We start from the raw sequence: 13,491 nt of genomic DNA on the forward strand, positions 1-13,491 counted from the left end.
CTTATGAAGCGGGATTCTCGAATTGCGCTCGGATTTGGAATATCTGTTTCAAGTTGGGTTCAAAGTGGAGGTGATGTTCTGTTCTTATACTGGTTGCTTCCAATTTTGAATTCCGTCGGCTCTTGGTTATTGGTATAGCTCGATGCGGTGCCATCGGCTTTTGGAGGGTTGTCCGAGCAAAAAACTAATAGATGAGGGACTTTATTCATTAAAGGTAAAGTCTTTACAAGGGAAAGAGCCAATTTGACAAAGGAACGAATCCTTCGGCTCAATCTATGCTACAGTACTACTCCTACAGTACTTCCTACCACCCATAGGTGCCTAATGCCTACGGCGCTTGGGTCTTCGCGCCGGCACATCCCCGCCGCTGCTATCGTCGCCGTAGTCGTCGCTGCCGCTGCTCTCGTCGTCGCTGATGCCGTTGCTGGCTTCGTCGTCGCCGCTCCAGCCGCCGGCGCCGCCATCACTATTTTCCTTGCTTTCCGTCTCAGAGGAGCCAAGGAACCGGAAGGCCCTTTCGTCCATCGGGTCCTCCTCAATAGAGGAGGAGTCGATTTCTTCTTCCGAGGAGGAGTCGGCTCTGTCCCAGGAGAAGCAATCGTCGCTGTTCTCCTCCGGCTCTTCCTGGAACAGGAGCCGGAGGTCTTCGTCGTCGGTCTTGGGTTCGTCCTCCTCGGAGACGACTTCGAAGTCGAACTCCTCTGCGTCCCAATGCAGAGGAGCGAGTGCCCCATGTGCCGCCGTCGGATCATACTCCGGCGTCGGTTCCCGGCTCTCCGAGATGGGGTCGAGGGAAGAGGCAGAGGAACTCGAGGAAGAGGGGGAGAGAGGAGAGCCGATTGAGTTGGAGCCAGAGGAGGAGGAGATCGCCATGGCTACAGAAAGTTGGGGTTTTCTGCGCTGTTGGCTGAGGGAGGAAGATGAATTTGTGGCGAAAGGAGTCGGTTCAGGGTGAGATTAAATAAGAAAAAAATGGAAGATGAGTCGGCACTTTCACATTCCACGAGGAGCCAATTGCAGAGATGTTGCATCTTCCATGGTGGTTATAGTGCGTTTTAATGAGCATCGATGGGAAGATGAAGTGACGAAGTGGTTTTGGAATTATCATTGCCAAAACCAGGGGGGCATGTGTTATCGCCATAAATTAAGATGTTAATTAATGGGCCGCGAGTGAGTTGGGTTTAATGTAGAAATTAAAGGAGGCTTACGAATCGGCTCCTGCGTGAGCGTTTGGGCCATGTGGGCCATGTATCTTTAGATTTAGTTCAGTTTGAGTTAGAGATAGAGTCCGATATGGACATGTTAGTTTAGATTGTTGTCCAAGTCTCCGGACTATAAATATGTACTCTATGACATTTGTCAAAGAGGAACGTCATCACGTTTTGCAAACAACAACTCTCGGCGCACCGCCACCCCTAATTCTAGGGTTTCTTCCAAGTAAGCGCCATGCTGCCCTGATCGCTTCTTGCGATCAGGGCAGCGTTGTTCTTGCTTTTACCTTGGCATTACTCGTACTGAAGCGTTTTTGATGGCGAGTAGTGCTAATTATCCTGATTTTCGTAGCATGATTTTAAGTAAATTCATCGTTCTTTTGTTGCTCATCATCTACGAACATCATGTCATCTCTGCGCGATCATGTTTTAATCTTATACTAATTCTCGTTGCATAGAGTTAGTCGTGTAGAGATAACACCCTGCTTCTTTTTTATCTAGTAGATCTAATCCGTTATGGTTAGTTCTTATACTTAAGAATTGGCGTAATATCTGCTAGTTTAGGCCTTGCAAACGGGTTGGACGATCCGACGATGTATTAGATGTTTTGCCTTGATCTTAATAGGGATTGATAAGGGAATCGGCTTTCGCTTGTTCTTAGGCCTCTTTTCTGATCAAGGTTCGGTTATATTTTACGCACATTAGGCCTAACTACGTGTAGGATGTTCCGATCTAGCAGTGAAGCTTTTACCATTGTGGATTAGATTAGCTAGATTTAATTGAAGCAGTTTTTTGCAGTTATTTGCTTTATCTATTACCATCTGGATATGCAGATCCAATCTGACACCGGGATTCGATCGGCACTTTAAAGTCGATGAAAGAGTCGTCCCGGGGAGCCGACCACGGCTCGGACTAATGTTTACACGTGTCTGTGCTTGTAGGCAAATCGTCAAAGGCACGTTCGCACCCTCCTGATCGGGTATAGATTAGGTGGCACGCCCTGCATCTCCGGAAGCGACGGCGTGTGCCAGGATCTGAGCCATTGACCGAGGGACCGGTGCCAGCCAGTGCCCCGGCAGCCTTCCGAGCGCCGATCACCAGCCCTGTCACGTATGAAGAGCTGACCCCCGAGCACAAGCAGAAATACGATGAGGCCAAAGGTCAGTTCGAAGCCAATCTCATCGGCTCTTTCGAGAGGACCCGCAACCACGGCATCAGGTGGAAGGGGTTCTCACCCGAAGACTCTCTCGACAACATTGACTTGTCCGAGCGTACCAGAGCCCTGCGCCAGGAGATGAACAACATGGTGGCTCACAAGCTTCATCGGCACTCAGAAAGCCAGGTGAATGAGCTCGAGCCTGTGGCACATCGTGTCGTCCAGGAGGTGATCAAGAACCAGTACTCCCCATCAGCACCAATCCTGGGGAGTAACAGTGGAGAGGACTCACTTTAGTCTAGGCCGCAAATACCGTATTCGCTCACAAATCCAGGTCCGCAGGCTTCGCCGATCTACGTCGTCTACAAGATCGGCGGTGATCCCGGGGAGGGCCAGTTCCAGAATGAGCCGCCTAAGGAGATCCCGCATGGTACACATGCGTGTACATACCTGACAGCATCAGTCCAACGCGCGCGGGACATCTAGTGGGTACAGGAGCTTCAGGGGCAGATGCGGAGAAACAGGCATGGCTGGCAAAGTACGCTACCGGGCCGAGTGCTGAGCCCTCGGCCCCAGGAGTTCTTAGTGTGGATCATATCAGCGCAATACTAAGGGATCAGTTCGGCATTCAGCCCAAGAGAAAGGCGATCGGCTATTCCAAGCCGTACCCAAGCGAATACAACTTGAACATGTTACCTCCCAAGTTCAGCGGGTCAGAAGGGGCCAGCTCCATCGAGCAAGTGAGCCGATACCTAACTCAGCTCGGGATGATTTCGGTATCGGATCCTCTGAGGGTCCGGTTCTTCTGTCAGTCTCTCACGAGCTCAGCCTTTGGATGGTACACATCATTGGCCCAAGATTCGATCCGTACTTGGAGGCAGCTGGAAGATCAATTCCACACCCAGTATCACTCAGAGGCTGCTGAAGCCGGGATTGCCGACCTCGCCCAAGTCAAGCAGAAGTGAGGGGAAAGTGTCTCGGAGTACGTGCAGCGCTTTAGAGAGGTTAAGAATCGATGCTACTCATCGCGCTTCAGTTGGAATTCACCTCTCTGGTACACATGGTACAGAAGCTCACGATGTATGAACACTATCATCCTGAGCTGTACCAGGAAAAATTCAAGCGCCATGTGAATATGTCTCAAACAGATGATTCTGATGATTCTAGAGGGGAACAAGAAGTGTCTGTGGCAGAGTGGACCCGGGGGGCAAACCCCGTCCCGTGCAAGTGGGTCAAACAGAAGGGGCTTGTGACGGGCTTTGATTTTGACGTGGCCAAGGCAGAGTAGATATTCGACTTACTGCCTAAGGAAAAGAAGTTGAAGCTCCCAGAGAATCACAAGCTACCAACGACGCAAGAGCTGCAGGGGAGGCTGTACTGCAAGTGGCACCACTCGTTCACCCATGCCACGAATGACTGCAAGGAACTGCGTCGGCAGATCCAATCGGCTATCAATCAAGACCGATTAATTCTGGCCCAACACACGATGAAGGTGGACAGTCAACCATTCCCACAAGCTAATGTGATGGAGCTGTCGGATTCTAGACCTGAGGGCCAGAACTTGGCGTTCCAGATTAACATGGCGGGACCCATGCACCGCCGTGACGAGCAGAGGAAAGAGGCCGCTTCTGGCAAACGGCCCCAGGATGAAGATGAGCCGGAGCAGCAACATGTTACTGAAGAACAAGTGCGTCACATCCGCAATCAACTCCCAGCTTCCAATCGGCTTCTGGAGAAATACCAGTTTCAGTACAAGTTGCGCCGCCGATATGAATCGGAAGAGGAGGAGTATGAGCACCGCACAGGGAGGATGCTAGGGGGCGCCAGGCTATACGCGACCACTGGCATTGCCCGTTCTTCAGGTACTGTTGGGATTCCGGCATGAGCCGATTGCCTACTATCGATGATTCCTTGGAGTGCAGGCCTCGGGGACGCCAGCCAGGCAAGTCGTCGGTGTTCCAGCGCTTGGGGCCCAAAGCACGTCACGACGACCATATTGAGCGGCCATCCAGGGATGATCTTGAGCTAGAAGGGGAAGATAAGTGTCATCGTCCACGATGGTGTCCTGACGGGCTCAGCTGCTCACAGAAGCGAACAGTGCAGCGCTTACGCAATCTCAAGGAGGCAGAAGCAAGGTACCTCGACGTGCTGAGGAAAGCGCGTTCGGATCTCACGGAGCAAGTCAGGCACCCGCGAAGGGTGGAAAGGCACCCTCCAAGGAGGGAGTGGCGCCCCAAGCAGCCAAGAGCCGATGAAAATCCATCGGCTGATGTGAATATGGTGTTCGTGCTCCCGTCGGAGTTTCGGGCACCCCAACCGGAGGAATTGGCCGTCGTGCAGCTGGATCTTGGCCCACAGCCGATCATCTTCGAGAAGCCCAAGGAGAAAAGCTACAAGCACCTGAAGGGATTATATCTCAAGGGCCTCATCGATGGCAAGCCTGTGAACAGGATGTGGGTCAACACTGGCGCCGCGGTCAATCTAATGTTGTACTCAGTACTGCGCCGATTGGGGCATTCTGCTGCTGATCTTATCAAGACCAACGTGATGCTCAATGATTTCAACGGCCAGCCGTCGCAGGCACAGGGCGTCCTCAATGTGGAGTTGACAGTTGGCCGCAAGACCGTCCCAAACTTGTTCTTCATCGTCAACAGTAAGAGTACGTACACAGTGCTGCTTGGGAGGGATTGGATTTACGCCAATTGTTGTGTTCCTTTCACGATGCACCAGTGTTTGGTCAAATGGGATGGCGATGAGGTGGAGGTGGTCCGTGCAGATGACACCAGCGAGGTTTCGCTCGCAGACATGAAAGCCTAGGACGCGGAAGGGCAAGAGCCGATCTCAGGGATCGCGCTGGAAGACTGTGATCGGATAGAAGCGACAAAAAATGGATTGAGGCTGGTCTTATCCACTGGCCTCACAGAATAAACACATCCTGGCACGATACGGAGCCTAGCAGGTTTAAAGAGGCCGGTCCCAAAAAATAGACAAATCTTGTTTAGAGTCGAAACTGTTACATTGCCGACAGACTTTAGCCTGATCTGGCAGTTGGTTAATTAATTGGCATTCTGTTTCGAGTGGTAATATAGAGATGGCTGGCCTGTGCAGTCGGCCAAAAATTTTCTTTTGTCATCTCTCCGTGTTTGCTGTCGACGTGGCAGATGATAACGAGTCGCCTGCGTCCATAGTAGATTTTACAGGCAACGGCAAGTTGGGGTACGGGTTTATATCAGCTGACGATTTGGAGGAAGTTGATATCGGTCCCGGGTATAAGCCGCGACCAATATTTATCAGCAAGAAGCTAGACCCAAGCCTGCGTGAGCCGATGATAGCACTGTTGAAGGAATACCGGGATTGTTTCGCGTGGGATTATACTGAAATGCCTGGTCTGGATAGAAGCATCATCGAACATCGGCTCCCGCTTAAGAAAGGATTTCGGCCGTTTCAATAACGAGCAAGGCAGATGAAGGCTGAAGTCCTGGAGGAGGTCAAGAAAGAGGTGCAAAAGATGTTGGACGCAGGGTTCATCAGGCCATGTAGGTATGCAGAATGGATCTCCAGTGTGGTCCCTGTACAGAAGAAGGATGGCCGATGGAGAGTCTACGTGGATTTCAGAGACCTCAACAGAGCGACGCCAAAGGACGAATATCCGATGCCCGTGGTAGAAACATTGATCAACGCCACTGCCGGTCACAAAATCCTGAGCTTTATGGATGGTAAAGCCGGCTACAACCAGATCTTCATGGCCCTAGAGGATATAAGCAAGACCGCTTTCAGAGTACCAGGCGCGGTCGGCTTCTTCGAGTACTTGGTTATGACCTTTGGATTGAAAAATGCTGGCGCAACGTATCAACGCGCCATGAATTACATTTTTCATGATCTCATCGGCAAGCTGGTAGAAATCTACATTGATGATGTTGTGGTCAAGTCCACATCGGCTGGGGGGCATCTGGAAGATTTGCGTAAGGTTTTGGAGCGGACTCGGAAGTTTGGGCTCAAAATGAACCCGAAGAAATGTGCCTTTGGCGTATCGGCCGGTCAGTTCTTAGGATTCCTGGTACATGAGCGAGGAATCGAGATCGGCTTGAAGAGTCAAGAAGCGGTAAAGACAATGAAGCCGCCTACTACGAAGAAGGAGTTACAGAAGCTCATCGGCAAAATCAACTTTGTCAGACGATTTATCTCCAATCTGTCTGGGCGTATCGAGCCGTTCATGGGTCTGGTGAAGATCAAGTCTGAGGATGAGTTTCACTGGGGGGCAGAATAGCAGCAGGCTCTTGATGAAATCAAGGAATATTTGTCAAAGCCTCCAGTATTGGTTCCGCCTCAACAGGACAGGCCTTTCTACGTGTACCTGTCTGTGGGTGACACTTCCATCGCATCGGTTCTGATTCAGAAACATGACGATCAGGAGAGGGTTGTCTTCTACCTCGGCAGGTGCATGTTGGATGCCGAGACTAGGTATCCTGAGATCGAAAAGCTTTGCCTTTGTTTATTCTTTACATGTACAAAGCTTCGACATATTTTGCTCTCGGCGGAAACGATCGTCATATGTAAATTGGATGTCATCAAGCATATGCTGTCGGCTCCTATTCTAAAAGGCCGACTAGGAAAATGGATGTTTGCGTTGTCAGAATTCGATATCTGATATCAACCTGCAAAGGCAGTCAAGGGACAGGCACTGGCGGATCTCATTGCAGACAGGGTCAACACTGATGTGTCTGCACTTTTTGTACGTGCCTGGGCCATGTTTTTCGACGGATCGGCTTGTGATGATGGGTGCGGCGTAGGAATTCTTTTGGTATCGCCTCGTGGGGTGACTTAGTCTTTTTCCATCGGGATGGCTACTCCATGCACCAATAATTTAGTAGAGTATGAGACCGTTCGTAAGGGGATGGAATTACTAATGGAAGATGGTGCAGAAGCAGTGGAAATATTTGGGGATTCGAAACTGGTGATTTCTCAGCTTACGGAAGAATATAAATGTGAGAGTGAGCTTCTTTTTCTGATATGGATGCAGTGCCGTGAGTTGATGTCACAATTCAGGTACATTAATTTCCACTGGATACGAAGGACTTTGAACGGTGAGCCAATGACTTGGCACAGATGGCTTCCGGATACAAGAAAACAACCGATGGGGTCAATGTGGAGGTTCAGTTTCTAGAACCTGGAGACTGGAGAGCCGATATCTTCAATTATTTGAAGGATTCGGCTCGGGGGCACCCAGAAGGATAAGACTCAAAGCTATGAAGTATGTTCTGATTGGGGACGACATGTTCTACAGGACTTTGGAAGGACTGCTGCTTAAATGTTTAGGGCCTTCAGAGTCGAATCGGCTTTTGCATGAGGTTCATGAAGGAGCCTGCGGTACTCATCAATCGGCTCATAAGATGAAATGGCTGATTAGACGATCGAGATATTACTGGCCTACCATGCTTGAGGATTGCATCAAATATTACAAGGGATGTCAGGCATGTCAGAGATTCGGTAAAATTTAGATGGTGCCGGCATCAGTAATGAATCCTATTATTAAGCCATGGCCGTTCAGGGGTTGGGCCATGGATATGATCGGCCAGATTAACCCGCCGTCTAGCAAAGGTCACCAATGGGTGTTAGCTGTTACAGATTATTTCACAAAATGGGTAGAGGCGGTACCCATGAGATCGGTGGCGTCAAGAGATGTGATCAGTTTCGTTAAAGAGCACATCATTCATAGGTTCAGGATTCCTCAAACCATTACGATCGATGGAGGATCGGTCTTTATATCGGAGGAATTCAGAAAGTTTGCCGATGACATGGGGTTCAAGCTGATCAGATCATCCCCGTATTATGCCCAGGCTAATGGACAGGCTGAAGCATCCAACCAGAGCCTTATCAAGCTGATCAAAAGGAAGATCGATGAATATCCTAGGCGCTGGCATGAGGTGTTGTCAGAGGCTTTGTGGGCATATCGTATTTCGTGTCACGGATCCATCAAGACGTCACCATACCATCTGGTCTACGGTCAAGATGCTGTGTTGCCATGGGAGATCACGGCCGGATCAAGGCGTGTTGAGTTTCAGAATGATCTATTGGCTGAAGAGTATGCAGCCTTGATGAGCGATAATGTGGAGGATCTTATAGAGCTAAGACTTTGGTCACTCGAGAAGATCAAGGAAAACAAGGCTAAAGTTGCTCGTGCATACATCAAAAAGGTCAAGCCGAAAGAATTCCAGGTTGGAGACCTAGTTTGGGAGGCAGTGCTACCATTAGGAACTAAAGACAGGAAGTATGGTAAGTGGTCTCCTACTTGGCATGGACCGTACAAGATTGGTCAGGTCCTGCCTAAAAATGCGTACATGCTTGAAGAATTAGATGGTGTCAAGTTTCCTGTAGCCGTCAATGGCCAACACCTCAAGAAATATTTTCCGAGCATGTGGGAAGGCGACTAACAAGAGCCGATGAGATCCATCTGGCTGCATTATAAAAGGCCAACACGTTGAGTTGGCCAGTTAAAGCAAAAATGAGATAGGCCAACACGTTGAGTTGGCCAGTAAAAAAAGAGGGCAAAAGTGAGAAAGGCCAACACGTTGAGTTGGCCAGCAAGTAAAAATCATATGAGAAGCAAGGCAGCCGATGTGTAACCATCGACTTAAGAGGTTTTAAATAGATACAAGTTTTAGTGTAACAGGCGACATTAAATGTTTTCTGAATTATTCTACTAGTTCAGGAATCTTTCTATGGCATGGATGGCTTCTGTGCGTATGGCGTCGGCTCTTGCTATGACTGCTTCGTCATCTTTGTCATCGCCCGTTACTATCTATTGACTCAAGGTGTTGATTTCTGCAAACTCTGCCCGTATTTGCTCGGTTATTTCTTGGGCTTCTTACTTGGAGTTTGCAATCGAGGCTTTCTCCTCTTGGATCAGTCTCTGTGTGGTGCGGACTTTTTCTTCGAGTTCTGTCAATTCTTTCTCCAGGAGGCTGAGTCGCCTTGTATTCGCTGAGATATCGGCTTTGGCATCCAGAGTTGCCTTCTTCTGGTTTAGCATCTTGCACTTTTCAGCGATGTCGGCTTTCAGAGGAATTTGAGAATGCCTTAGTTCTATCCTCTGTTCGCTACTTTCACCTCTGCCCGAAAGAAGGGAAGATGGCCGGCTGGCCAGAGCTTGACCCGAAGTGACTCTGGGAGTTGGGATTCTATCTGCTCGAGGACTTTCTGTATTTCGCTGGAGTTATCGACCAGGGTACTGATTGGAGCAGATAGCAGATTTTTGATGTGTTGAAGCTGATCCGCGAGGCCAATCGGCTGCTGTGGTGGTAGTACCTTCGCTCCAGGGGCGATCAGACCCATTGATGCCGGGTCAAAGGAGAGCAAATCTGAAATATTGAATCCCTGTGGAGATATCAGAGTTAGTTTTGGGAGCAAGGTATATCAACAGAGTTATCGGCTGATTTAGAATCGGCTCATGCGGTGTTACCTGTTGTGAGGAAGAAGCGATGGTCGGTCCGAGTGTGATCGGCTCAGTTGGGGCAACAACAGCGACATCGGCTGTTGCAGTTTCTTCACTGTGAATTTCTACTGGGATGATGGGTGGTTCTCGCTGTTCTTGGACTTCAGTTCTTCCAGTATCGACTTCATGAGTGGCGTTTCTCAGTTGTGATGGACTTCCAGTGCTAAGGATGTCTTCAGCTGTGTCCTGGAGGAAAGATTACAATCAACCAGAGTACATGTCCATAAGAAAGGAATTTTTCAGAAAAGTTTCAGAGAGTGAATTACCTGGTTGGTATTGGATTCTGATCGATCTGAGGGAGGCTGTGCTGTCTTCTTGATGATTCGTCGTGTGAAGATCTTCCTTTTCTTAGTTGGGACTCGGGGGCAGCACTTTCAGAGATTTATCTCCGCTTAGATGCTGACTGGGGTGAGTCTGGCTGAACAGTCATTATCACTTTCTTCATTGGTGGTGATCCCTTGCAAAAAAGAACATCAGGGGCGGTTGGGAGAAAGTGGAATGGCTCCCCGTTACTGGTCATGGGTTCTGGACCATCTTGTTGCTGTAAACAAGGTGAGCATGGTTAGCTAAGTAAAGCAATAGAAGGCTTAGAAAGAATAGGTGCATGGATCCAGTACCCCTGCCTCGGGGATTGTATATTCAGGATCAATTTGTTGCAGTAGAGGGCCTAAAGCTCTTCTGAATACATGAGTTTTCCACATTCCCCACCATGTGTTAAAGCTGGTTGATGAGGGAGTAAAGGATATATCGGCTGGTATTGGAATGTGGAGATTATCAAACATGATGTAGCTTCTTGAATTGGTAAGACCGTCAGGTAGATCGGCTCTACTCTCCACCAAGTGGTGAATATGGAAGTGGGGAGGGACTTGTCCTAGGCCGAATTGCCGAGCTGCTATGACTGGTTGATAGGTTTCATAACTTGGTTTGATGATTCTGTTGGAAGTGCTTATGCCGATAGAGAGGAAGCCAGGTCAGATCATTAGAGAATACAGATGCCGAGTGCTGTTGTCATCGGCAAAGTTATCCAGCCTAAAGGTGGTTGGGTTCTCAAAGGCTTCAGATTCAGTGAATGGAAAGTAGAGGGAATTCTCTAAGCCTTTGTAGAAAACTCTAAACCATTTTACTGCGTCTGTTGAGTTCAGTTTACTGCCAGGGAGGTTGAATAAGGCTTGGCCATAGCTGGTGCATCTAATTGGCTTGCCACTCTCGTCAGGGAAGGAATTCTTGGCTAGGCTTTGAAAGTTTGGAATCTGGTGATGGAAGTAGAGTTGTGCCCATAACTGAATGAACCACCAAGGGCCTCCAGTTCTGAGTTTCCTTTGGCTGAGCAAGCTAATTGTCATCAAATGGAGACATCTGTATGTTTCTCCGAGGAAAAGCTTGCCTAGGCTGGTGCGGTTGCCATGGGCCAGATGGTAAGCCAAAGGAAGATAATTCTTGGTTGAGGCTAAGGAAGGACCACAGAAGATGAAATGTTTTAACCAAAGATTTAGAAAGGCTGTGTGTTCCATTTTACCTACTGGACCTTTCGTTTTCATCTGCTGGTTCATGTAAGTGCTCCAGTTTGTGCAGTCTGATTTAGACGAAAGTTTGAAGGGGACTTCTACCATTCTGTGAGCTGCAGGATCAGGGGACCTAATGTCTAGGCCAGTAATCATGGTAACATCTAGCAGAGTAGGGGTCATGGGTCCATGACCAAAGAGGAAACAGTTCAGAGCGTCGGACTAGAAATAGCCGATGGTCTTCAGAAGATTTTCATCTTTATCTAGGGGGGATAATGATAGACTGAGTGCATCAGCTATGTTTAGTTCTTGCCACTAGGGCATATAGGTTTTTGCTACTCTGCTATACCATGTAATCCAGCTTTCAGGTGGATTAGGCCAGGCTCTTAAGCAGTCGGCCCAGGAATTTAAATTGATGTCTTGACTCATGAAAGGGATTCTATTCGCTTCACAGGAGATCAGATCCATGGGATTCTCATAAGTTCGTGGACCAAGACAAAAGGAGTTGAGATTGGAAGGATGCGGCAAAAGGATGTCTGAAGCCTGGAGTTTCAAAAATTCAGAAATTTGTATATGGTGTCATATTTCAGAGCTTAATTTATTCGGAAGATTGATGAGCTGAAAAAAGTTGAAAGGATGGGCTGAATATTACCTTCAGGCCGAAGATTGCCGTATCGACGTTTGGAGATCTCGCTGTTTGAGCTTTAGAGTCCGCCATGATTCAGATCTACTAACTTAGGGTTTGGTTGTTTTGCGGGCTCTGGTTCAAGTTTTGGATGCTGTGAGTTTTCGTTCAAACTTATGAAGCGGGATTCTCGAATTGCGCTAGGATTTGGAATATCTGTTTCGAGTTGGGTTCAAAGTGGAGCTGATGTTCTGTTCTTATACTGGTTGCTTCCAATTTTGAATTCCATCGGCTCTTGGTTATTGGTATAGCTCGATGCGGTGCCATCGGCTTTTGGAGGGTTGTCCGAGCAAGAAACTAAGACATGAGGGACTTTATTTATTAAAGGTAAAGTCTTTACAAGGAAAAGAGCCGATTTGACAAAGGAACGAATCCTTCGGCTCAATCTATGCTACAATACTACTCCTACAGTACTTCCTACCACCCGTAGGTGCCTAATGCCTACAGCGCTTGGGGCTTCGCGCCGGCACGTCTCCGACGCTGCTGTCGTCGCCGTCGCCGTCGCTGCCGCTGCTCTCGTCGGCGCTGCTGCCGTTGCTGTCTTCGTCGTCGCTGCTCCAGCCGCCGCCGCCGCCATCACTATTTTCCTTGCTTTCCTCCTCGGAGGAGCCAAGGAACCGGAAGGCCCTTTCGGCCATCGGGTCCTCCTCAACAGAGGAGGAGTCGATTTCTTTTTCCGAGGAGGAGTCGGCTTCGTCCCAGGAGAAGCAATCGCCGTTGTTCTACTCCGGCTCTTCCTGGAACAGGAGCTGGAGGTCTTCGTCGTCGGTCTTGGGTTTGTCGTCCTTGGAGACGACTTCGAAGTTGAACTCCTCTGCATCCCAATGCAGAGGAGCGAGTGCCTCGTGCGACGCCGTCAGATCATACTACGGCGTCGGTTCCCGGCTCTCCGAGATGGGGTCGAGGGAAGAGGCAGAGGAACTCGAGGAAGAGGGGGAGAGAGGAGAGCCGATTGAGTTGGAGCCAGAGGAGGAGGAGATCGCCATGGCTACAGGAAGTTGGGGTTTTCTACGCTGTTGGCTGAGGGAGGAAGATGAATTTGTGGCGAAAGGAGTCGGTTCAGGGTGAGATTAAATAACAAAAAAATGGAAGATGAGTCGGCACTTTCACATTCCACGAGGAGCCAGTTGCAGAGACGATGTGTCTTCCATGGTGGTTATAGTGCGTTTTAATGAGCATCGACGGGAAGATGAAGCGATGAAGTGCTTTTGGAATTATCATTGCCAAAACCAGGGGGCATGTGTTATCGCCATAAATTAACAGGTTAATTAATGGGCCGCGAGTGAGTTGGGCTTAATGAAGAAATTAAAGGAGGCTTACGAATCGGCTCCTGCGTGAGCGTTTGGGCCATGTGGGCCATGTATCTTTAGATTTAGTTCAGTTTGAGTTAGAGATAGAGTCTGATATGAACATGTTAGTTTAGATTGTTGTCCAAGTCTCCGGAT

General features: G+C 48.9%; 1 protein-coding gene across 1 annotated transcript; it reads right to left on the bottom strand.

Annotated features, from left to right (window-relative positions):
• Positions 1-321: 321 nt before the first annotated feature.
• Positions 322-12,684, bottom strand: LOC120678204 (prostatic spermine-binding protein-like). Its single transcript, XM_039959354.1, has 2 exons — positions 12,492-12,684; positions 322-683 (listed from the first exon to the last, which is right to left on the bottom strand). Exons 1-2 carry the CDS (start codon positions 12,682-12,684, stop codon positions 322-324), a joined length of 555 nt encoding a protein of 184 aa, XP_039815288.1.
• Positions 12,685-13,491: the final 807 nt, after the last annotated feature.

Source organism: Panicum virgatum, chromosome 6N, assembly GCF_016808335.1.
Source record: "Panicum virgatum strain AP13 chromosome 6N, P.virgatum_v5, whole genome shotgun sequence".
Lineage (NCBI taxonomy): Eukaryota > Viridiplantae > Streptophyta > Magnoliopsida > Poales > Poaceae > Panicum > Panicum virgatum.